This window comes from Nymphalis io, chromosome 4 (genome assembly GCF_905147045.1).
Source record: "Nymphalis io chromosome 4, ilAglIoxx1.1, whole genome shotgun sequence".
NCBI lineage: Eukaryota > Metazoa > Arthropoda > Insecta > Lepidoptera > Nymphalidae > Nymphalis > Nymphalis io.
Genome location: NC_065891.1, coordinates 3252190 through 3278145, shown reverse-complemented (window position 1 = coordinate 3278145; position 25956 = coordinate 3252190). Strand labels below are relative to the sequence as shown.

Genomic DNA, 25956 nt, shown 5'->3' with positions numbered 1-25956 from the left:
GTTAACGCGCTCGAATCACTATCCGAACTTCGCCTCTAACGCACGTGTATTCCTAAATTTAGATCGTTATTAAATGTAGTTCATATGTATCGGAGTACTTGTTTTTTAATTCACACTTACAAGAACGAACACAGGCAAAATATATCATTATCATTATATCATTTGCAAGGTAAATAGTGTAAGAATTTGTTATACAAAATCAATATTGTAATTTTAGTAAAAAAATATTCTGGAATGTATGCAATAGGTAGGTTATATTGCAAAAGTGATTCGCATTTTAGTTCAAAATGGTGGCTAAAGTTAACCACGCTCTGGTCGCCATTTGAATTTTTTACAATTGAATAAAACGAAGGAAGATTTAGAAATTTTAAATACCTAACCTAACAATTATGTAATTCCACATCATTTTATAAAATTTCTTTTTTTAATTATTTTTTTGATGAGATGTTAAACCGTGTGCCTGTAGTTACACTGGCTCACTCATCCTTCAAACCGGAACGCAACAATACTTAAGTATTGCTATTGTTTGGTGGTAGAATATCTGATGAGTGGGTGGTTCCTATCCAGACAAGCTTACACAAAGCCCCACTTCGTAAATTACAATGCAACATTTCGATCGTTGTTCATCTGAAGTATATAGGATTATTTTAGTTTAATTCAATAATTGTATTTATTGCACGCTATTAAAACAGTTTATGGTAAATATATATGTTGATAATGATACATTTTCATACTTAATACAGAATAGGTCATGAAATTAATTAAACTTCCCTATACATTATGACATTTTAATCATAAGAAGGCTTTAAAATAAATAAAATTAATGACTAAGCTTATTGCGACTATAAAAGGCCTAATTTATTTATACCATAAATGTCCTTTATCCGTCCCCAAGTCTGTTTACGCTTATGTATATGTATTAGTAGAAAAATACCGTACTCTTTCGGTAAATAGGTCACCTGGAGTGGTCACCTCTGCTTATAGCCATGTACTTAGTAACAGGCATTAGGCATTCCCTACAACGCTAACGCGCTATTAACTGTGTTCTAAGAAAAAACGAGAAAGTTGTTATTACTTTTATATATAAAAATACTTAAATGAAACAACCCACATAGTTAACTTCAAAACTAATTATAATTAATTTTAAGATGAAAGTAAATGTTACGTTAAATATCATTAAATTAAATACGTGTGAAAAAAATATAAAATTTTACGACGACGTCACGTAGAGGGAAAACAGGGAATACGCACGCAATTTTCGCATTTACTCGATTGTTATACAAATCATAATCGTATAAAAATATTTATAAGTGCTGTAACTATAATAACATTTTGGTTATAATAAGTATTTACGTAATACAAATAAAACGTTTGAGTGTCGGGTCTTAAAATGTTTTCTTTGTCTAAATTCAGAAGATGAATTCCAATTAATTAAAACAACTTATATTTTTTTATTATAATAAAGTATAATAATATTTATTTAAAAAAAAACTTGGCTATTTAGGTTTGGTTTTGTAAAAGCTTGTCTGAGTAGGTATTGAAATCGTCATTGTAAATCTCCCCACTTCCAGCTGCTGTTTAGAATTTCTTGCCAGAGCCACGCGATTGGCAGCATTTTGACCGAAATGATGAATTTCTTACAGTGTCGATATCTAGAAGCCGTGGTGACCACTTACCGTATGGCCCATTAGCATTAAAATTAGCATTAAAGCAGAAACGGTTTTGATGAATGCTTCCATAACATGCAATCTTTACTGCATTAAACTATTATTATAACATGTTTACATCTATAATATACCTTTTTTTTTGATAAAGTATCCTCCAATAAGAAAATATTATGTTTTTGCTATACCAAAGATTTATTGTAAGATTCTTATAATCGACCTTCTGGTAGAATTCTTATGTACGAACAGTTTCAAATTAGACAATGACTGTCTACTAATTAGACTGTGACTGTGTCTAACACAATTATATTTCGCTACATTAATTATGCTTCAATAATTAAAATACTTTCTTATAATTAAAGCATATCATATCTATATATATTTATTATTATATTTTATTGCAATGAAATTTATCAAGTCACATATAAGCTATTATATATGCATAAATGTATTTATCTATCTTTTTCAATTTTGCGAATCTAAAACATTTATTTTCTCTATGCATTGTCTATAAATTAAGTATACTTTTTATATTCTTTTTACATAAATATAATAATAATATTCTAGGACATTATTCACACAGGGCCACCTGATCCCAAACTAAGCAGAGCTCGTACTATGTAAACCAGACAACTATTATACTACATAAACTACTTTTCTTTTATAAATACATACTTACATAGATAATTACACCCAGACTCAGGACAAACAGTCATGTTCATGCACACAAATGTTTGTCCTGGGTGGGAAACGAACCTACGACCTGCGGCGCGAAAGGCAAGTATCTACCAACCACACCAACCAGCTCATCTACTATACTTATATAGATAAAAAATAAATCTTATATACAAATCTTACAGTATTCTCAGTTGAAGAGTAATTATTTTTAGCTGTCATTAGTGTAGGCAACAAGACATGGCGTGGTGTGTCTTTCAAATCATTTTTACAGCATTTGGTGTAAGCTTAACTGCGAATGGCACTTAAATGAAAGAACTTGAAAACAAAGACGGATACTTGCGTGGCTTGTCCGCTTTAACATTTTCCACATCGGCTCCCATCCCTAACGACGTTTTACTAACACTAGACGGGACCACTGTGTTAACGCATGTGGCATCCCACTATCGTGCTTGTCCTGTTACCAGCGTCAGAATTAATTTCAAATCTCAGTTAGAGCAGGAATATTGGTGGTATCTTCGTTTTTTGGTAAAATACACTCATATAAATATGCGTAAAGTCCTAGAATTTACTATGCAGCTTATTTTAATTGCTTATTAGAAAATAAAAATTCTAAAATAACATTTTTATGTACTTACGAATAATCGATGCTTATATAATGTATTTAATTTTCGTCAAGATTACACTTTTGCATGAATCATTTCGCTTTTTGCAGGTATAATTACTAAGCGATCACGCGATCAGCCAATGAGGTGCCAATCTGAGATAAGCTAATTACTATCGTAACAGATACTAGAATTATACGGCTAATGTTACATTTAACAGTCTTGATATTCGTAATTCAAGATATACGGTTTTAAATAAATTAACTATTACTGAGAATATTCTTGTATTACCAGCGATTATATGAATAAAATTATTAACAAACGCTATTACTTGATTGAATGTTGTTAAAAAATAATGGTTTAGCATTCTTAATTGTCAAACAAATAATCATACAATGAAAATATACTCCGATAAATATATTATAAAAACTTTGCCTGTTATTGTAATGTCTAAGGTAGGTTTATAACAGAATACAGTAATACAAACATTGCTGTTTTGCGATATAATTACTAGGAGAGGAACTGTTGTTTCTATATTTAATTATGTATAGTACCACGTGTCATCCAAGAAGTATTTAAAAACCAACTATATGCTTTAATTAATATGTTTACTGTAAATAAATAACTTCGAGAAAGATATCCTTGCTTAACAAGGATTATTGACTTTAAAAAGTTTATATTTGAAAATAGAATTATAATATACCTGAATACGATTTAATGCCTTTATTAAAGCCCAATTGAGATTACAGAATTAAATAGATCAATTATATTTAAAAAGTCTAACCATATCAGTCAAGTAACAAAGTTATTTATCAATATCCTTCAAGTTATTATATAGGTCCAGTATTCCCAAGTATTTGTTAGCAACAAGTTGGACAGTTAGCGAACTAACCAAAGTCTATAATTTCAGTCAGTATATATTTGTGGTAAGGCGAAACACAGATCTATTCATAAAACGACCACGTATTCCATTTAGCGAAGTATTATTTTAATATAACTAATACACCAAGATTTCGTAGCACTTAGGATCAAATTTGGTCACACGTATTTTAGTTTACATGTTATTCATTCGTATTTATAGTTATCTTATTAAGACAAAAGCCGTTTGAATCGAATGAATTCCTACCACGATGAAATTACTTCCAAATGTATTTTTTTTTTAAATGTAGCGCTATACACTTGATATGATTTTTAGTATTGAAGGAAAAAATACAATTAGTCAGAGTGTGAGTGAAACATCTCCCTAATTACCATTCGCTGAATTGAGAATTGAATATCGAAAATTAACTGTGAAATTGTCTGTAGCAGACAACCATTTCCGAACTAAGTGTCTCCGTCGGACTAAATAAAATATATTATTTTGATCGCTGTCATCGTAAATATCTTATTTAAAAGATGTCAAAATAATTGTTTGATAAAGTTAAATTTCAAATTTAGCTAAGTGATTTCGGAACAATAAATTCGTACGTAATGAAAAATTGTAATTTGAATTACTTTTATTTGGTATCAATTAATCATAATCTCAGCTACTATGTAAGAACAACGTCTAAACTCGCCGCAAAACATGATCCTGATATGTCAGAAAGTGATATGCGACATTGAATATAATAATTATATTAAATACACTTGAAGAATACATGCATTAAAATATCGTATTAATATAGGTCGTATTATTATCGATAAGACTGCCATGGATATTTTCCCTTACTTGTTTGTTTATAATTGTTAGTAAATTTGGTGAACGAGAAAAGTATTTTATTTTCAATGGTGAGACGGCAATTATAGAGTATATTGAATAACACTGATAGTTGTGATATTGGTGTCAATCTTCAATTTGCGAATCATAATTGTGACATGAGATTAAATTAAGCAAATCAGGAAACTAGTACACAATTCAACTATCACTATAAGCCGATTATATCACATGCGTATCAAACTTAGTGTAAACTTAGTGTAAACCTGCCATTGGTAAATACAAAATACATACTCGTATTAGTGCTGATACCAATAATTATACAATTTATAAAGTATTAGTCAATTTTATTGGTATCTCTTTCTAATTGGACCACCTGTTAATAATAGTCATGATTTTATAATATATTTTTTTTACATTATATTTATATTATAATTTCACTGGAATCATTAAGTGGCAATGTCAGTCAATATTAGCATCTCACTCGTATTAATTGTCTTTATGGCAGTAAAATAAATATTTTAATTTAGTACAAATTCATGTAAAAAACAAATGTTGGAATTTTGCGTTTGCAGTTGAGACGATTGATGAATTTCTGAATATGTCACTGATTTTGGCAATAAATCTGTGACCTGTACAACATAATTATCATCATTAACAGTTTTGCCCATGAATGACGTCATAAAGGCAATGAATTGGTCAGTAATGGCAAATTCGACAATTGACCAAATTACCAACTGACTATCATGTCAATGTACTACCTACCTACCTAATTAACTACCTTTAACTTGAAATTTAAAAAATTAACAACATTTTAACAGCAGTTGGCGATATACTAATATATATTAATTAAGGAATAGCAATGCCGTAAAATAAAAATTGATGGATTTCGGTGAAAAATTTGCATTTTTACCAAAAAATATAAATTAATATCTCGTTAGTATATAGTATAGTCTGGTATAGCAACTTCGTTAATTTTTATTTAAGCTTTTAAAGGAACAAGTACTAATCATGAAGTAGCCAAGCCAAGCTCTAAGAATATGGAAACAGTATCTAAGACTACACATAGATATATGGCAAACATTTTGCCGTCATGGCCAACCTTCGTCAAATACAATTTAGATAATCAACAAAGCTTCCAAGAACATTTCTATATATGTACATTTAAGGTACTCTTATTAAGGTTAAAGAATATGTAACATTAAAAAAAATGTTGCAGTTAACACGACTTATGTACACTACATTAATTTGTGTACTATTTTAAACACATAATAAGTGTATATTGAACTTTTGTTACCGATCAGACAATAATTAAGCGAAAAATAATGATCAGCACATATGTTTTTAAATAATAGACACACTTTTTTTCACGCTGACCTTCAGAAGGTACCCAGCTCTCATGGGGGGGGGGAACTGGGTTTATGTGGGATTCTTACCTACTAAATAAACACACTAACCTAACGTAAAATATTATAAATGCATTTCATTGTAAATTTTGTCAATAGCGCAATGCCTTATGGGCTGCCTAGCGATGTAAAAGTCGCAAGTTCGATCTTGATGCCTTGGGCTATTGTCCTCACCACTCTTAACTTCGTTCACAATATTTCGACAACTTGCAATCTGTTTAGAATTATTATATATGTATTAAATGTTTTAAAAGTATTAGCTATATTTGGTAACACATATTCCAAAGAATATTTGACTGATGATGATGTCCTCCTAACTGATTTCTACCACGGCGACCAGTCTCAAGAGAGATTAGCCAACTGTGCAAGACATATAGTGCACAAGTATGAGTATTAACACAGGTGCGCACTCTATTCCCTTGCTCTCTTAATTCGATGGGATCGGAAAGAGTTCAAGCTCAGCACCAACTTAACTTAACAGGCTTAACTTGCTTTCTGAGGTACACGTACTCACTTTCAACTTCCATACAGAATAAGCCAATAACTTTTTATTGGCCCGACCTGGGGTTTGAACCCAGGACTTCGGGATTTGAGTCTTCAGACTTTCGGGAACGAGGCAGTCTGACTGTGTAATGTTTACAAGCCGCACAATAAAACTAAATTGATTTATAACTAAATAAAAAAAAAAATACGAAAATAGCTAAAAAAATATAATTGAATCCGAAAATCGTATCGAATGAAAGGGTTTTATAAAAATTAAGTCATAATTTTGTTTTTTATATCCTTACCTTTTTATTATTATAAAAGTATAAAATAAACTCTTAATCTTTTATAACTTTCATTCATTCGCACCTTAAATTATGGGTTAAGGTCGAGTTACTTAACACGAAACTTTGACAAGCTCCATGTTGCTCTGAACACGATTCTTAAATTCAACTATAAATTTTTCCTAACCCGATATTATGCTACAACGATACTATATCGTGGTTACTTATAATAAATGTTTGTAGTTTGGAAAATTATTTTAACTTGCTATTCGTCACAACGACAAACTATTAATTTTATAGTATATGTTTTTATAATATAGCATTTCTATAAAAAACAATCTTTAAGCTGTTTTTGCAATTATCATATGTGTTTTTTTAAATTTTGTTTGTTTAAATTAAAATCAAAGAAATCCATAAAACTCCAGCAATTTAATGAGGAAATCAGGAGCTCATCCAAATATTTGAATTATATTGTATCAATTTATCATGTGATTTGTCTGCAATATCACTTATTAAACGTTTTATACAAAATTTTGAACGACTTAGACTGGACTATTTTACAGCTAAATTCGTGTAAAAAATTTAATAGCAATTTCGATATTATTTTAAATTTATATTCTTAACGTTGTATTGACAGTTAATCTGTTAATTAAAACTCGTTTCAGTTTTAGAGTATTTAACAAGGAATTGAGTTAATATTTAAAAACTTATTATATGTGTATGTTATCAATGAAAACAATACAACAAGCTTTTCCTCTATATCTTCAGCAAGACCTTACGTTACGTTCTTCATATTACAAGAATATTTCCTACGAAATATTCTCGCGATATATGTGATTGCTATTATGTCAGTAACTAGTATACTTTTCCCAGAAGTTCCGTCTCTTTCATATTCAATGCGAATAAACGAGACAATAGATAAGTGAGAGTTTGTATATTAGAACATGGACGCATTAGTCAACGAAATAAAATTACGGGGTAGCGCCCACCCCAAGTAAACCAGGACAATTTTATAGGGGTCTACACGCAATATTCATAATTTTTCATTTGCTCGGTTTTCTGAAATGAACGAATACTTATATGTGATTGTGTACAGGACTAATTATTTTAAATTTAGTAAATAACAGCACAGAAAACCTCATTTCTGGGCGAATTTTCTCTTTAATTAACTTAATTTTCTTAGTATTTTTACAGACTCGTATATTAAAAGTTCTTCCTACAGATACTGTATCGAAAATACATATATTGTATAGCAATGAAGTGGACAATGGGTAGTATGAGATGATTTCTTTATAACGATACACCTGCATTCGATGATGGGTTTCGATTCTCCGGTATATATAAATAGATTTATTCAAATAAACTTCAGGTAATCGCAGGTTCAAATCTCTTATGCTCATAATCCGATGAGCCAATTCTTGAACTTCGAGATTTAAAGCTTTACTAAATAGCAAATAGACCAATGAGGCAGAAATTAAATAATTATTTTACTGTTTAATAAAATTAGTCTATAATTTTTAAATTTCTAAATGTACATTATATTTCAATTTTCATAGAGATTATTTACACGTTGCGTGTGAACTATACCACCAGGGAAAAAACTACTAAAATATTACATGACGAGGTATACTAACAGTCGACACACATTACACCGAGGTTAGAAGTATATGGTGAATTATATTACTGTTACTAATGTGTATAGTCTTGCGTTTGTTAGAAACCGTCAATAAAAAAACAAATTAGGACCTTAAACAGAAGTTCACTTTTTAAACCCAGTATATATTTGCTTATAAAAATATACCTAATTATACAAAAAATAATACTGTTAAAGATGTTTATAAAGGTTGTCTACAGTTATATTATTATAAAGGGATTTTTTTGTATGTTTTTTTGTAATGGATAAACTCAAAATGTACTTAACTGATTTTAAAATTTCATTCAATAGAAAGCTACCAGCAAGGAATAAGCACTATGTTTTTTTTTAATTTATGATCCCTACGAAAATTGTAATAATGAAAAGATAATTGTTCAACCCGGACGAAGTCTACTCAAGAATAATTTTCTTATATACAATAATATGCAAGTGTAAAATATATAAAAATGCTCACGACTACATAACTTCGCTACAAAGCAACGTTAAAATGTCTCATATAACTATAGAGCCTAAGGATTTAGCACAACACAAATCCATTAGGAGTCTCAAAATATGACCCAGATTTCCAATCCTTTTCAAGTCCTCAGGCACCTATCGAACGGTCTAGTTTGGGTAACAATATTTTGTTTACGCTTTACTCGAAAATATGTCCGTAAAGAATTCAATAACGCGAACTAGGACTTGCGTTCAAAGGTAGAGGGTTTGATGTAACGAAATATGAAACCTTAGCGATATTTAATAAAAAATGTTTAATGATGTGTAGCCTCGGAATTTGATATTAATTATTACTTTTGTAGTCAAGGCTTTTGCGAGTCACATGAAATGTAATTTATTATCTTAATATTCATCTTGTTTCGTTTGAGAAATATCAACATTTCATTTTGTTGTTATTTCCGATATGATGATGATCTTAATTGAGCTATAGCATATTTTATAATAATAATAATATCCTGGGACATTTTTCACACACGGCCATCTGATCCCAAATTAAGCTTGTACAGAGCTTGTACTGTATGGAAACCAGACAACTTATATACTACATATACTATTTTTCTTTTGTAAATATATACTTATATAAATAATTACACTCAGACTTTGGACAAACAGACATGTTCATGCACACAAATATGTATGCCGGGTGGGAATCGAACCCACAACCTTTCGGCGTGTAAGGCAATCATCCACCAAACTCGCCAACCAGCTCGTCATTTTATAACAAATGTATGTTTACCCCAACTCCATTGATCAAGGTATTCTTTTCCGCCGTTTTGGTCTAGTGCTTAGCTTATAAGGCTACATAATGCGAGGTTCAAATCCTGGGTTTTACCAGCAAAAAGTTATGATTTTTTATCATAAAAGGAACTATTATTTTTATTATAATAATATATATTACTTCACACTCATATAATATCACACTAATATATATAATGTCGCAAAATATTGTTAAGACTAGGTACGTCATATATAAATAATAGCCTAAATCTCTCGTCCGTCAGTTCTCATACGTAGAGATTATACGGCATTGTGAATGTAAGCCATGTCTACTTCGCAGAACCTGCGTCAACGTTTTTTGCAAACAATGTTCAACCGCGGATACTAAGCAGCTTTAAATTTTATTATGTCGGAATATGAAAAAGAGTAGAATATGACGGAACAGTAAAGTTAAACCACAACTTCCCTGTTACACTATAAAATCACACTTAAACGTTTTTGACAACCATGAAACTATTTAATTGCTTACAGTACAGTAACAGCCTGTGAATGTCCCACTGCTGGGCTTCCTCTCTCTTTTTGAGGAGAAGGTTTGGAGCTTATTCCACCACGCTGCTGCAATGCTGGTTGGTGGAATACACATGTGGCAGAATTACAGTTACAAAGAAATACTCAACATTAAAACGATTTCTATAACTGACAACTTAAGGTATCTTTAAAGGCTTTTACATTATGATATTGGAAACAACAATAGTCTCTTCTAACATTTAAGTTTAGTTAAGTTTTATTGGTTAACTAAGCGCCTATTAAACGTTTATAAGAAATATGTTCATATTTTTTGCGGACATTTGTATTGCAAATTGAAGACTGTAATTTAATTGCTTATAATGAAATATATATTATGTATAGGATATGAATGGACTACGTCAATTTTTAATATTATAAAGAACTTAGTTTCCGATTGAATACATTTTGATAAAATGTTAAGTTAATGTTAAGAAAATGATATTTGCATCATCAATTTGACTACAAAATATTATATAGATATCAATGCATAATATTTTAATATGCTAGTCTATCTGCCTTGTCTAAAATTGCAACTGTATTGCAATAAGAGTAATATAACAATAATAACTTATCAATATTACCAGAAAATTACTATAATAATTTTTAATTTTAATAATAATTTTCATTAAATAAATTTATAAACCATTTTATGATTAGTTATAATTATATTCGTTATTTTGCTAGCTTTATTACTTTGGTTATCCAAATACTCTCGTTATTTACCAACGAATTTACGTATTCATAATGTTTCATACATTTATAGATAACAAGTCACAAACTGCTATGTAAACATATTATTTATTTAAGATAAGAATAGGTGAATAAAAAATAATAAATGATAAAGAAAGGAAAATTTATTCAAGGTTACTTTTAATATTTTATTATATTAATACATTTTTTTGAAAATAAGTCCACAATCTGTTTAGAACCACTAATAACGTAATAGAGCAAGATGTTCCATATAAACATGTTCCTTTGAGATAAATGAAGGTGAGGCAAGTGATCACTCATAGTCAGGCAATATTCGCACAAAATATTTCCTCCTGAATATTATAATGTGAACCAAAAGGCAAAATTACCAGAACAGGCTTTGTTGTCGAGGTAAGTACCACTTTAATCAGTTAAAGCATATTGACATAATTATTGATATTGCTATGTTCTTGTATATGAGGTAAAAACGGTTATTTATAAAACGATTTATTTTGCTTTCTGGTGTTAGAAATACCTATTAGTTCAAATTCAAAAGTGAGCCAATGAAAAATGTTACACGAGTTTCGATGTCCCATGTATGTGACGTAAGAATTTATAGGAACGGCTCAGAACTCGTAACTCGAAAACTGTTGATATGCAATTACGATGCGTTAAATGTAAGGATTGGGAGTAAGTGAGCTGGTGTGATTACAGGTACAAGGGACCCGACGTCTTAGATCCTACGATTAGATGCTTTGAGCATTGAAATTATCGGAAGCACACCACAATCTTGGCCACTTTCTGTACGCTTTTATATTGTATTTTATATTATAAGTAAAACTAAGAGCCTGTAAATGCATCACAATTTGACACGGGCGCTTCTCTTCTCTTAAAGCACTTCGTTGTATGTGTAATGTTTGATGGATAAATAAATTCAGGAAATCTAGAGCAGCTTAGAGGGTAAGCATATATGAGGCAAATACCACCAACATGCATGTTACCGCAGTAGTATTTTTACCGTCGAGCATAAGATGAATTATAATCATAGATCAGCAAATGAAATTTCATTTATTTAGCTAAAAATCACGTCTGCGATCTTAATCAACATGTTCCATCTACTAAGACAAATCGGCTGTTATTGACTATCTCTTCTTATATTAACTACTAGCACACCACGTGGCTTCGCCAGCGTAAAATCGGTTTGTGACAAAAATTCTTCAAAATGTATCCTAAAATATTTCAATTTTTAGATAGCAGCGGTAGTCTAAAAAAGAGAATAGTTGTTTTAGTAACTAGCAAATAGCATTATTAACTTAAAAAGAGACAGTTATTTTAAACCACTAATACACTTCAATTTTATTTATTTGTATGATAAAAAGTTTTTCTTTAGTTTTTTGTATTTTACTAGGGCAAAAAATAAATAAACAACATTATATTTAATTATATTATTAACTTAAGTTCTTATAAAAAACATAATTTTGACGATAATTTTCTCGTCAGATTCGATGAATCTAATATATATAATAAACATAATTATTATATGTCCGATATAAAAAGACTTAACTACTGACCTATAATTATCATAGTATGAAAGTTCCAAGTCAACATTACTTATTCTATAACAAGATACGCTTGTATACTCTTACACACACTACAGTAATATCATAATTCTTACAATAATAATATAACACATATACACCAAAAAATGTAATATAAGCTTGTGTTACCAATTTACACTTCACACACACATAACAAAATAAATCGACTAAAATAAAACGGTACTAAAGGCATGTTTAATAAATCATCTAATAAATTCTCTCCCCATATCAGGTAGTTCGTTGTCATCATCATCAGTCACCGGGACAGTTACACGCGTATCATCCGTCGTTGGCGGCGAAGCGGACTTGCCTTGTGACTCGCGTCCCCCGCAACGCAATGACAGCCTGCTACTCGTCGTGTGGTATAGAGACGACAATCCTGTATACAGGTATGTAACAGAGCTGGGTAATGCAAATAGGTCACGTGTTTTATTTTTATCTCGTTCGTTGTCCGTTTTGAATATGTTCTTTTATATAGTGTGAATTATAAAGATATTGTTTTGGGGACACATTTGACAATTATAATTCTATTTTTGATTCTTTTAGCTCGATTAAAAGTGCGGAATGATATTTTAAATAAAGTAGATTTAAAATAAACCAGTCTAGTTTACGTGTGAAGATCTTTGAAACAGTTTTGAAGATGTATTTTTAAATTATACCCGCTCTTTATCCGTTCTCATTCTCGAAGATAAAGAGATATCATGGTAGTTTATCATTTTACTTGGGAACTTAGTTTCTATGAAAGATTAATCTTAGCGTTTCTCCGTTTAAAAACTTTCATATTTTAATACAGAAGAATCTTACAGAAACGAAACTCTAAGTGGTAACGTCTGTGGAAGACAATGGCGTTATAAATAGATACCAAGAGTTCCCAAGCCGGGTGAAATTACAAAAAATAATGGACTTCCATTCGTATTGAACGATGTCTACAAAAATGTTTCAATTCAGACTAAAATATCGTAATACATATTCATACAAAATAGAAAATATATAGAGAATAGCAATACGACTCATGTCAGTCTTTTATTTTGTATAAAGTCGAGAGGGAATAAATTTAAGTCAAGGCAATTATTTAATAATATATTTATTTATATAATATATATAAGCCAATGTATTTATTTATATAATATGATATTCGTGTTAGAGCTGCATTCGTACTTTTTTATTATGCCCGCTGCTACGTCAAGCCTGCACCTGTCGTGGTCACGTCCTGACGTGACGCTGACTAAGTGATAAGTCAAACGTAACTTCGGTAAAAATGTATGCCTTAACCCCCGAATTTTATTTATGAAATTGACTATATACAATATGAAAGTTTTAAGACTGCAATCACTGTTAAGTTTTCTATGTAATCATTTGGTTATTTAAGCAAATACCAAATTGAACAAGAAAATAGATAAAAAATATAGAAAATACGGTCACCACTGTCCATAGCTACAATAATAATAATAACATCCTAGGATATTATTCACACACGGCCCACACTAAGCAGAGTTCGTACTATGGAAACCAAACAACTAATATACTACTTTTCTTTTGTAAATACATACTTATATAGATAATTACACCCAGACTCAGGACAAACAGACATGTTCATGCACACAAATGTCTCTTCTGGGTGGGTATCGAACCCATAACCTTCTGGGTCGTCCGAAAATATAACCATTCCTTACATCGCTAATAAACCAAGCCTAGAAACTAGAATGTTATGTCCCTTGTGCATGTAGTTACACTGACTCACTCACTCAAAACGAAACACAACTATACTTATATCTATTCCCTGCTCTTTCTGATTGAAATTGTATAAATACTAAGCTTGTGGATATAATACGTCTATTTTTTACGAAAATTTGTATTTTTTAAGGAGCGTATGCTTCGTCTCCTTTTATATTTCATATCGTTCTCGGCAGTGAAGGAAAACATTATATATAAACCTACACGTATCAAATGAAAATCTGATATGTATGTGTATCCGGCAAGCCGCGTTGATGTAGCTCAGCACATGCCCCAAGCTTTCTCAAAGAGGAGAAATGTATTTTCCCTATTAATAGAATATTTACGAACCCTTACATTTTTATACATACACAAGAATATTAAATTCATGTTTGTCACGTTAATAGTCTGAAGCAGATGAAACTGCCGAGTTTAGCTAATTATATATTAATATTATACTCGTATTTATGTTTAAACCTTCGCCAAAATACGCTGCATCTCCTGGTATGATTTGCTTTATGTATTGGCTTAGAAGTTTTTTCAGTTAAACATTACAAATTAAACGTTTATACTTTATTTACTAGATTTTATGGCTTTATGGCGAAATGTACTGTACATTTCGAGTAATATAAAAAGTTTTATTTCACTTCCTTTGTAAAATAAAAAATATATATTCGCGTATCAATAGATTATATAAAAACATTTTTCTACTGTTTTTTTATATCGGAACAGGGCGACTTGGAGGCACTTTTAGGAAAGTCAATATTATAAAGTGTCGAGCGAGTAGGTTTAACGCCTACAGCTATTAGATATCCCCTTGAGACTGAATATGGAGATTAAGGCATCCTTTGTCCCCCTTTTCCTAGTCTTGCTTACTCAGCTCTCTTGAGTAATAATAATATATATATTATAATCTTTTATTTTTTAAACAACCTTTGTCTGGTGGCAAAATGATGTTTTATACTTATTTTATTTACGAGTCCACCTTCTATACTATAGTATTATCTGGCCGATATAATTATCGTCTCTATACATATCTTGTTACCCGTTAAGATGTGATGAAGATTTCAGCCAACAAATTCAAGAATATGCGTTACTTTCTATATAATTGTTACAGCCTACATTTTTCAAATTCATATTATTTGTTTGCAAAGTTGTTGGTTCATTTTTAATGTTACAATGGTTAAAATTCCGCCACCGCAACCATAAGATGGTATGCAAATGTCAAATGTTACTGGTGGGAGGGCTTTGTGCAAACTCGTCTGGGTAGGTACCACCCACTCATCAGATATTCTACCGCAAAACAGCAGTACTTGATATTGTTGTAATTACAGGCACAAGGGACATAAAACCTTAGTTCCCAAGGTTGGTGGCGCATTGGCTATGTAAGCGATGGTTGACATCCAACATGCCAATGTCTATGGGTTGGTGACCACTTACCATCAGGTGGCCCATATGCTCGTCCTTCCTATTCTATATATATATATATATATATATATATATAATGTTATATAATTGTAATTTATTATGTAATTTATTATACCATAGACATAATATATATGTCTATGGTATAATAAATTACTAACTATGATCTCCTTTTGACCGACTTCACGGTGGCCAATCACAAGCGAGATAATCAATTGTGCAGAACATATTATAGTTCACATGTGAGTACGCAAACGCAGATGCACTCTCTATTCCCTTACTCTCACAATTCGACGTGACCGGAAAAAGTTCAGGCATAGGAATGACTTTACGTATTTTCCTAGGTACGGGATTACACACTTCCAACTTCCAGACTCCGGTCTACTACCGAGTATTTTGCGTTAGAAAAACCCAATAATTCTTCAGTGGCCTGACCTGGAATTTTAAGCCAGGACCTCGGAATCTGCGGGTCTGAGCTTATATCGCGTTTGACCAACGAGGTAGTCAAAGTTACCCGTTATCCTAAAGTAATATATCGCAAGACATTATATCATGAGAATAACCATAATATACTTATCGTACAATATCAATGTCAGTCAGTTGTCTATCTTTAGTTACTACGTACGTCAAGGGGCTGAGTTTTCCTGTTTGGAAGTAAAATAAGGATAACACTGAAGTTACAAATCTAAGCCTACATATATTGTAGTATTGTTTATATTAAGAAAGCTATCGTTTAATGATAGCTTAAAACTGTGACAAGTGATAACAAAACAATTAAAAGTGTTTTGTTTTTTTTTTTTAATTTAAGTAAACAACGCACTGTTGATATGCTTTAATAATAATAGTAATAAAATAATTAATAATATTTAATTTGTATTTATACAAATCTTTAAATTAACATGATAATATAATTGATGGTTTTATTAATATCAGCAATTGGAATTAAATGATAAATGTAGATACAATAGCTATCTGTAATTAATACGATCCCATTGAATATTTTTAATTACACATCAATTTGGTGAAACTTCAAAATGTATAAAGATCAATCAACGGAAAAAATATTCAAATGATCTAAGCTACATATGTTTTCAAGCAGATAACAGAAACAAGAAAAAAATACCCAATATTAAAACCTCGACAAAGGGTCGACCCTTTTACATTCTGCTGTCCAAAACTCGCGTAGCATAAAATTTCCGCCATAACCTTTGTATACAAGTAAGATATATTACTTCTGTTCACTTTTCAACGTAAATCGCTTGCGTAAAAATTGTTAATTTATCCTGTAACCGTAAAACTTTTCACCTTATGAAAATTTATTGTGTGAAGAAAAAGCAAATGAGCTGATTCATTATAAGTTATCGTTTATCAATTTAAAGACTATATTTATATATAATATTTAGTCGGTACACTCTAAATCTTGTAATACGATGGGAGGGCAATCCGACACGAGCAGAATGACGAGAGAAGAGAAAACGGAGGACGTTAGTCCTTACATGCTTCTCGGAAGCACAGGAGTTTTGTCAACTAATAATTTTTTGACAGAAAAACTCTAACTTAGATCGCCTAATCTATGGCTTGAATTCAGGACCTAACGTAGTACATAATTTAGTGGGTATTGTACCATACTGTTCAAATACTGTCTTAATTATTCTATCAACATTACAAAAAGTGTTACGCGATTGACAATATTTATTATGAGCAAATAAGATCTTTATTAGGAATATTTTCTAATCCTTCAGCAAGAATAGTTCAATTCACACTTACATTTTTTATAGTCCTTCACTAATAAACGTTATGGTTTTTGGGTTAAACACTGATTTATCTCTTTCTGTCGTTATTGATTTGACATTCGAAAGATGAGAACACAGCATTGTTTAACTAATTACTCGCTAAATAACATTTATAAGTTAAACCTTTAATTAAATAAAACTTAATGTTAGTAACTGAAATTCAAAATAAAGAAGATATTTGAATCTAAATAGAACAAGAATTCGTTGCAGTCACGAATACAACATCCATCTCAATCTGTTAATTGTGAGACTTGTGACCTCATCGCCGGCGTTAAGCCGTGCACGCCGGGATTTCTTACCGGGATTAATTCAGACTTCGGAGACGAACGAGGTGGTTCCGTAGAATCCGCCTATTTAATGGATACAAATACAAGGACGGATAGATGCCACCCATGACTATGTATCTGGATGAAAGTATTTTGCTCGAGTTACGATAGGTTTTATGTTATGTATTTTGATCAACCTATTTTATTTATTGATCCCAGTCAATTCATTATTATCTTACTATTAAAATATCAATGATTTGTGTCCGTTTTCCAGTGTGTTTTATATAAGGATATCAATCAGTAACAGTCTGTGAATGTCCCACTGCTGGGCTAAGGCCTCCTTTCCTTTTTTTGCGGAGAAGTTTTGGATCTTATTCCACCACGCTGCGGGTTCCAATTCCAAGGCGGGTTGGTGGTGCGGGTAGATGTTTTCTTTCACCCTCAAGCACGAGATTAATTATAAACATTAAGCCCATGAAAATTCGGTACCACTGGGCCATGTCGGCTATAGCTTAGGATAGCTTCGTTAGAATATTAATAATTTCTTATTGCTTAGGCACTTACTAATTGTAATGTGCTTATTTGATCGTCTGTTTATTTATTATTTACAAGTCAATTTTGTTGAATTTAAGTTTGTTATATAAATATTGAGTTTTATATAGAAATGTTTCCTTAATTTGAAATTGAACAATATTGAGTCCAAATTAATTTCAGCAAATTATTCTTATACTTAACCTTCAAAATTCATTCATTGTCGCTATGTACTACTCATACACATTTAAATAGGTAGTTCGAAACTTAAAAAGCTGAATTATATATATATATATATATATACTTCCACTAGTGATTAACCTCAATGCCGTGTAGTGACGCCATAGTGATATATATATATATATATATATATATATATATATATATATATATATATATATATATATATATATACTTCCACTAGTGATTAACCTCAATGCCGTGTAGTGACGCCATAGTGATTATGGCTAAAACCTTGGAAGAGCGGAATCGACACTAGGCTAATGACCTCAGCAGGGCCTCTGAACAAGTTTACCTAGGTCAGACCATCCAACTAGATGGGTCTTACTTCGAGAAAGAAGTCAATCGACGAATCCAACTCGGCTGGGTAACATATGGGAAGCTTCACGACATCTTCTCATCCCAAAGACCGCAGTGTCTCAAGTCGAAAGTCTTCGACCAGTGTGTGTTGCCAGTGATGACTTACGGATCAAAGACTTAGTCGCCCACTACGGGCCTCATAAGAAGGCTCAAAGTCACCCAAAGAGGGAAGTTTTTTTTAGTTTGCGAAGAATTTTGTTCAAACTTTGAAGAATGAAGAACTTTTTTATTCACTTTATTTTAAGGAGACAGAACAACCCAATATTTTTCTGGTATGATATCTGATAGTAAAATACTGGAACTGTAAGAAATATAGACGCTTAACTAAATCTATGATATTGTGTTCTTTATATGTGTACTTACACTGGCCCACTCTTCATTAAAACCAAAACATTAATGCAGGAAATTTGTGGTACTCACCTAAACAATCCTGTAAAAAGCCTACCTACAATTTATTCTGTACATGAAAATAAAAACGAATCGCGGACAACGGCAACAGTAATTATGCTATGTTATTTTTATTTAGTTTGAAAAAGTTTGCCTATTTTGAATGGGTTATAAAACAAAATAATTTTACATTAGTTATTTAAATTAGTCTTGTTTACATTTTATGACCAATATATGAATATTATTCATAACTAAATTCATCATTAATTGTTCAGTATTTTACTCTTAATTACATCGTGTGACCACATTTACTATGTTAATGTTACATTCATCTTACACGTAAGATACGACATATATATTGTTTCTCTAGAATAAGTTTTGGTTAAATATTTTTTATAGAAAAAAAAAGAATTTTATAATGATGCATTAACTCATAATTTGTTTTAGAAAAGTAGCGGCAATGATTTTTTTCTACAGTGATTTGGCTATGGTGGCAATTCTTAAGAGAAAATAGTCAACTTCGTAGTTGACTATTCTGAAATGGTATGAATGATAGAGGATGATAGTACACACTTGGTGTATACGTCTTAAATATTATAATTCTATGGGACGGCAAATCCGTCACCTCCAGAAGAAGGCTTTAAGTGCTTTCTAAGGCATTGACATGTAATTTTCAAATTGCTGCTAAAAATATGTTAAAAGAAAAACTTTTTTACTTTGATTACTATTTTTTACACAGTAATCTATAACCATATTAATTCAATTAAAGAGTTGTTAATCTTTGATGGTCATACATGTATACGCGCCGACTTCGACACACTCCGACGATGAGGTTGAGGTCATGTATGAGGATTTATCTAAAGTCATACATACCAATAAGACTCATTTCACTTTTGTAATGGGGGACTTTAACGCGAAGCTGGGCAAACGATTCGGTGATGAGTTAAAGGTGGGACCACATGGAATTGGAGACCGCAACCCTCGGGGCCAGATGCTGGGCGACTTTATGGAGAAGGAGGGATTCTTTATGATGATCTCCTTTTTCAAGAAGCCAGGTCAGCGTAAATGGACCTGGGTGAGCCCTGATGGGAAAACCAAGAATGAGATAGACTTCATCTTGTCGACGAGAAGACAAATATTTAATGACGTCTCCGTGATCAATGCAGTCAAAACTGGGAGCGATCACAGACTCGTAAGAGGCTCATTAAATATCAATGTTAAACTCCAGAGGTCACGACTGATGAAGTCTACGCTCCGACCATCACCTCTTCAAATCCGAAATCCCGAAGACTTTCAGCTCGAACTCCAAAACCGATTCGATTGCCTAGCAGACTGCGAGGAAGTGGACACATACAACGACAGGTTTGTGGAAACTGTCCGTACGGCTGGGTCTAAGACCTTCAAGACCAGCCGTACAAAAGGAACCAAAAAGATCTCTGCCTCTACCCTACGGCTTATGGAGGAAAGACGGAAAATGATTCTGACGTCCCCAGCTGATGCTGCCAGCTATCGGCTGATCAACAGACAGATTTCAAAGTCTCTAACTCGCGACACTCACCAATTTAATACAGTGCGCATTAAAGAGGCCATCGAGCGGAACAAAGGCTCTAAAGTGTTCGCCAGAGATCTTTCTGTTGGTCAGAGTCAACTGATAAGGCTGAAAACTGAGGATGGCAGAATAATCACGTCAAGATCTTGGAAGAGGTTGAGAAGTTCTACGGTCAGCTGTACACGACAGCTCAATCACCTGTCAGTAGTCATGCTGTAGATCCTAGAGCAAGACTAACCCGACACTACACTGAAGATTTTCAGGACGTCAGTCTTTTCGAGATTAGAATGGCTCTCGAACAACTAAAAAACAACAAGGCACCTGATGATGATGGTATTACAGCCGAGCTTCTGAAGGCGGGTGGTATCTCAGGGCTCTTCAGAGGCTTTTTAACTCCGTCATAGCCAAAGTTTAAACGCCAAAGGCATGGCACAGAAGTGTGGTGGTATTTTTCTTTAAGAAGGATGATAAAACCCTTCTGAAGAATTACAGGTCCATCTCACTGCTGAGCTATGTTTACAAGTTGTTTTCGAGACTCATTAGGAATCGTCTCGAGCAAAGGCTTGACGACTTCCAGCCACCCAAACAAGCCAGATTCCGGAAAGGCTTTAGCACCATAGACCACATACATACGCTGTGGCAAGTTATACAGAAGACTGGGGAGTATAACCAGCCTCTTTGCTTAGCGTTTGTGGACTATGAGAAAGCCTTTGATTCGATTGAAACCTGGGCCGTGCTGAATTCTCTTCAAAGGTGCCAAATTGATTATCGGTATATCAGGGTGTTAAAGTGCTTGTACGAGAACGCCACCATGTCGATCTGACTCCAGGTTCAGAACTCAAAACCTATCCAACTGCAGAGAGGTGTAAGACAGGGAGACGTGATATCTCCGAAACTGTTTACCGCTGCATTGGAAGATGTTTTCAAGCTTCTGTACTGGAACGGACTTGGCATCAATATCAACGGCGAGTACATCACTCATCTTCGATTTTCCGATGACATTGTAATTATGGCTGAGCCCTTGGAAGACCTCGGCACTATGCTCGATGACCTCAGCAGAGTTTCCAAACAAGTGGGTTTAAAAATGAACATGGACAAGACGAAAATGATGTCGAACATCCATGTTGCACCCAATCAAGTCAAGGTTGGAAATTCTGCACTCGAAGTTGTAGACAACTATGTCTACCTAGATCAGACCATCCAAGTAGGTAGGTCCAACTTCGAGAAAGAGGTCGATCGTCGCATTCAGCTCGGCTGGGCAGCGTTCGAGAAGCTAAACGATATCTTCTCATCCCAAATACTGCAGTGTCTCAAGTCGAAAGTCTTCGACCAGTGTGTGTTGCCAGTGATGACTTATGGATCAGAGACGTGGTCGCTCACAATGGGCCTCATAAGAAGGCTCAAGGTCACTCAAAGGGCAATGGAGAGGGCTATGCTCGGAGTTTCTCTGCGAGATCAAATCAGAAATGATGAAATCCGCAGGCGAACCAAAGTAACCGACATAGCCAGAAGAATTGCTAAATTGAAGTGGCAGTGGGCGGGTCACATTGCTCGCAGAACCGACGGCCGCTGGGGCAGAAAGGTTCACGAGTGGCGACCACTAACCGGAAGACGCAGCGTGGGCAGGCCCCCTACATGGTGGACCGAAGACTTAGAACGAGTCGCGGGAAGCCGTTGGATGCGGGCACCGCAACATCAGCCAACGTAGAAATCCTTGGGGGAGGCCTTTGTCCAGCAGTGGACGTCTTTCGGCTAATATGATGATGATGATGATGAATGGTGGACTTTCAATTTACACTACCAGCAAAAACTTTTTAATCAATTTATTTTAGCTAAATTTTATAAATCATTGAAACTGTGTTAAATTTATTGTTTCTATATTGTATTAGTACACAATATATTAAAATATGATTAATAGAATCTTCTACATCTGGTAATATATTATATAACTAGCTGTGCACATGGTTTACTCGCGTATAACTTAAAGAAATCACTAAGAGCAAGACTTCTAATATTTCCGTATATACAAAATTTTTAGTTTTTTTTCGTGGGATAATAGTATTTAGTGGCTTTCGCCGCGCCCAAATCTATTAAGATACATACAAATGGCCATGAGAAGGACAGCATTCCGTTAAATCTATTCCGACATACTTGAATGTCTTTCGCTGTGCTTTATTTATTGTAACTGAAAACGATACCTGCACGGGAAATTATGTCTTTTTAAAAGTGAAAGGTAAATCTGTGTATTTAAAATAAAAGTAAGTTCTTATGATCAACTGACTGACTAAGTATGTCTTTAACAAAATAATGAGAAAAAAATATAAGCAGCGACGTTGCGAAATACCTACCTAACCTTACCTAAGCTTAATTTACAAAGTTATTTTCAAACCAAAAACAAATATTTAAAGGTAAGGTAAATTATATGACTTTTGTACTTTTTAGTTAGTCATTAAAAAACTAAAAAATACAGCTTAACAAAACTTTTTAACTAAGTTTTATGCTTAAGAAATTAACTATAACGTTAAGAGTATCCACTCACATTACACTCAAGTACAAGCCTAACGACACGAACAGTGCAATAAAATAAAGAAGTGAGATAGTGTTTATTGCGTTCCTTTTCACTCTTACGACATGTTATGTAATTTATTACTTCTTCGTGGCATTATCTTGTAAATAGTTAAAAGATTTGCAGGTAAGTTTATTTGCAAATGTTTTAAAGCGTAAAAAAGTTATAAGACATCATGCTTAGTCATATCCTAATTTTTATTATAAAAGAAAGTTTTTTTTAGTGTATCCCAAAAAATATATACAAATAAACTTATTTATGTATTTTATACAGGTTAATAACAGTTATAAAGGTATGTCAGAGAAAACTACTTTGTAACAGAATATATGATTAAAGTTAACATAGTAACTAATTTAATTGTTACAAAGTTTTGATTGGCGAAAAAACCAACACGCAAATTTTAGCTGAAAAAAGACGAAATAATCGATCACATTTTCACACAAGACTTATTCTATGGCTGAAGCACATTGAGGTTCCCGTTTTGAAAATTATATATTACGCGAGCATTTTATATTACTAATTATTAAAAAAGATCATTAAAAACGGTCAGTGTTTGTTAGAGTATACATTCTCTCTAAAATAAATGATTGCTTGACTATGGGACATAAACGAAGAACTTAAACTATGGAATAGCTTTATTCAACTACTGCCACATAATAGTAGGAAAATATGTGTTGAAGATTTTCTTCAGTAGCATGCGCATTACTAAATGTACTTCCTTACACAAACGAGCACCAAATGAACTGTGAGCACAAATTTAGCGCTCGAAAAAACATTGAGGTGTTAGAATTTGAAACAGTGACATTATATTTTATATTATGATTTATATCTGCATAAGACTTCGGGTCAGTTAATTTTTTGTACAGCAAAGTAACAGATAGTAATCCTTCTTTTGGGAAAAGACTTTTTCTGTTCTTAAGGACAATGTTTGGTGTTTATTCCACTTCGCTAGTCCAAGGGGGTTGGTGAATACACGAGTGGTAAATTATCATAAGACATAAGCAGGTTTTCTTACGACCTTCACCATCAACTTGGAGTTGAAATATAAACGAATATTTAACACATAAAAACTCAGCAATGCTCTTTTGGATTTACGCCTTTTGTCACTGGATAACATCTAATTGTTTTATCCACGTGAGTCATTTCTGCTTATTTTTGTATCGTGTTTTACAACCTATATCGCTCATTATTGCTTAGTTTTGTTTAAATTGAAAATAATTACTATAATTATTACTTGAGGTTACGACCTTCGACAAATTTTCGCTTGTTCGAAAAAAAAAACTAGTGGAAGTTAAGACTAAAGCAATAAAATTTTCATTTATTATAAAAAAGACGTAGTAACAAAACAAATGAGAACATAAAATATTTCAAATTTTTTAAAATGGCTTAAACGCTTTAAAACAAGGTGGCTAAATAAGCCACATTAGCATGTTAAAACATTATCTAAAACCATTCCACAGCTGCGAAAATATTGCGACTGGACTATTTTTATTAGGTTCATATATTTTAAAAGAATTTTTTTCACAGTATTCATTACCTATTTGCTCAACCTAGCTGGTTAGAAATAAAAACTAAAAAGTTAATACAAGACTCATTATTTATCCCGTTTATAGGACTTTGTACATCCCTGTCTACAGGATCATATAAATGATAATATAGCTTGGATTTAGTATTCGTTGACAATTAAATATGACTAGTACATGTATAATTTTTGATTTATCAAAAAGTACCTGAGGTTTTTACCGGTTCTTGGTATGGTCTACATTCTGGACCGGTGCTTGTAATGTTCTACTCGAATATATATATTATTTTATATTTGCCGGGAAGGCAAATGTCTCTACTCCACCTGATGGTAAGTGGTAGTAGAGTCCAAGCGCGACGACGGCCAGTACAGTCGGGGAGAATGAGCTCTCTTCACGCCTCGTTTGAAGGAGCGCGGATTATAAAAGGAGGGGAACACGTGAGCTGGTAAAGAATTCCATTTTTGGGAATTGCAACAAAGAAAGGAGATGCCAAATTTCTTTATGCACGATGGAATTGATATCACAGTTAGGCGGTGACATCGAGAGCCAACACGTGTAGACTAAAGAATATTTTGACTTTGATTTTTAATTGATATCATATACACTCATCATTATTATAGTAACGCTAAACATCAATAGTTACTGTATCGATGTGTTTTAATTGACCAGGTTGTATGGGTTAGTTAGTCAGTTAATTTACAGGTCATAGTCATAAACGATGTATCATCTCAGATTCCATGATTGGTAGCTCTCTCACTCAAAAGTACGTACTTATTGCTCCCTGTTCCTTTTACTCAACTTCCTACTTAAGCATCTTTAGATAATTTCGATTTGGATCATAATTATTCAATCAATCAATCATTTCAATTATGTAAGTGATGTTTGAGAAAGCTGATTGGTGACCTTTTAAAATATAAAAATAGGAAACTATAGAAATAAAATTTGATATGATTAAGTTGTAATGTTATGTTTTCTTTGATGATAAAGTCACGGTAGATTTGAATCTAAGCAAAAAAATATGTAAATATTTTATAAGTTTTGTCACAATAACATACCTAATTATTGGTTAGAC

General features: G+C 32.5%; 1 protein-coding gene across 3 annotated transcripts in view; it reads left to right on the top strand.

Annotated features, from left to right (window-relative positions):
* LOC126781659 (hemicentin-1-like) overlaps nucleotides 1-25956 on the top strand; it is a 372002-nt gene that overhangs the window by 255125 nt on the left and 90921 nt on the right. For all 3 annotated transcript variants that reach the window (XM_050506615.1, XM_050506614.1, XM_050506613.1), the window contains exon 3: nucleotides 12764-12920. In XM_050506615.1, the coding sequence (XP_050362572.1) occupies nucleotides 12764-12920 (157 nt within the window). The remainder of the gene's footprint in view (nucleotides 1-12763; nucleotides 12921-25956) is intronic.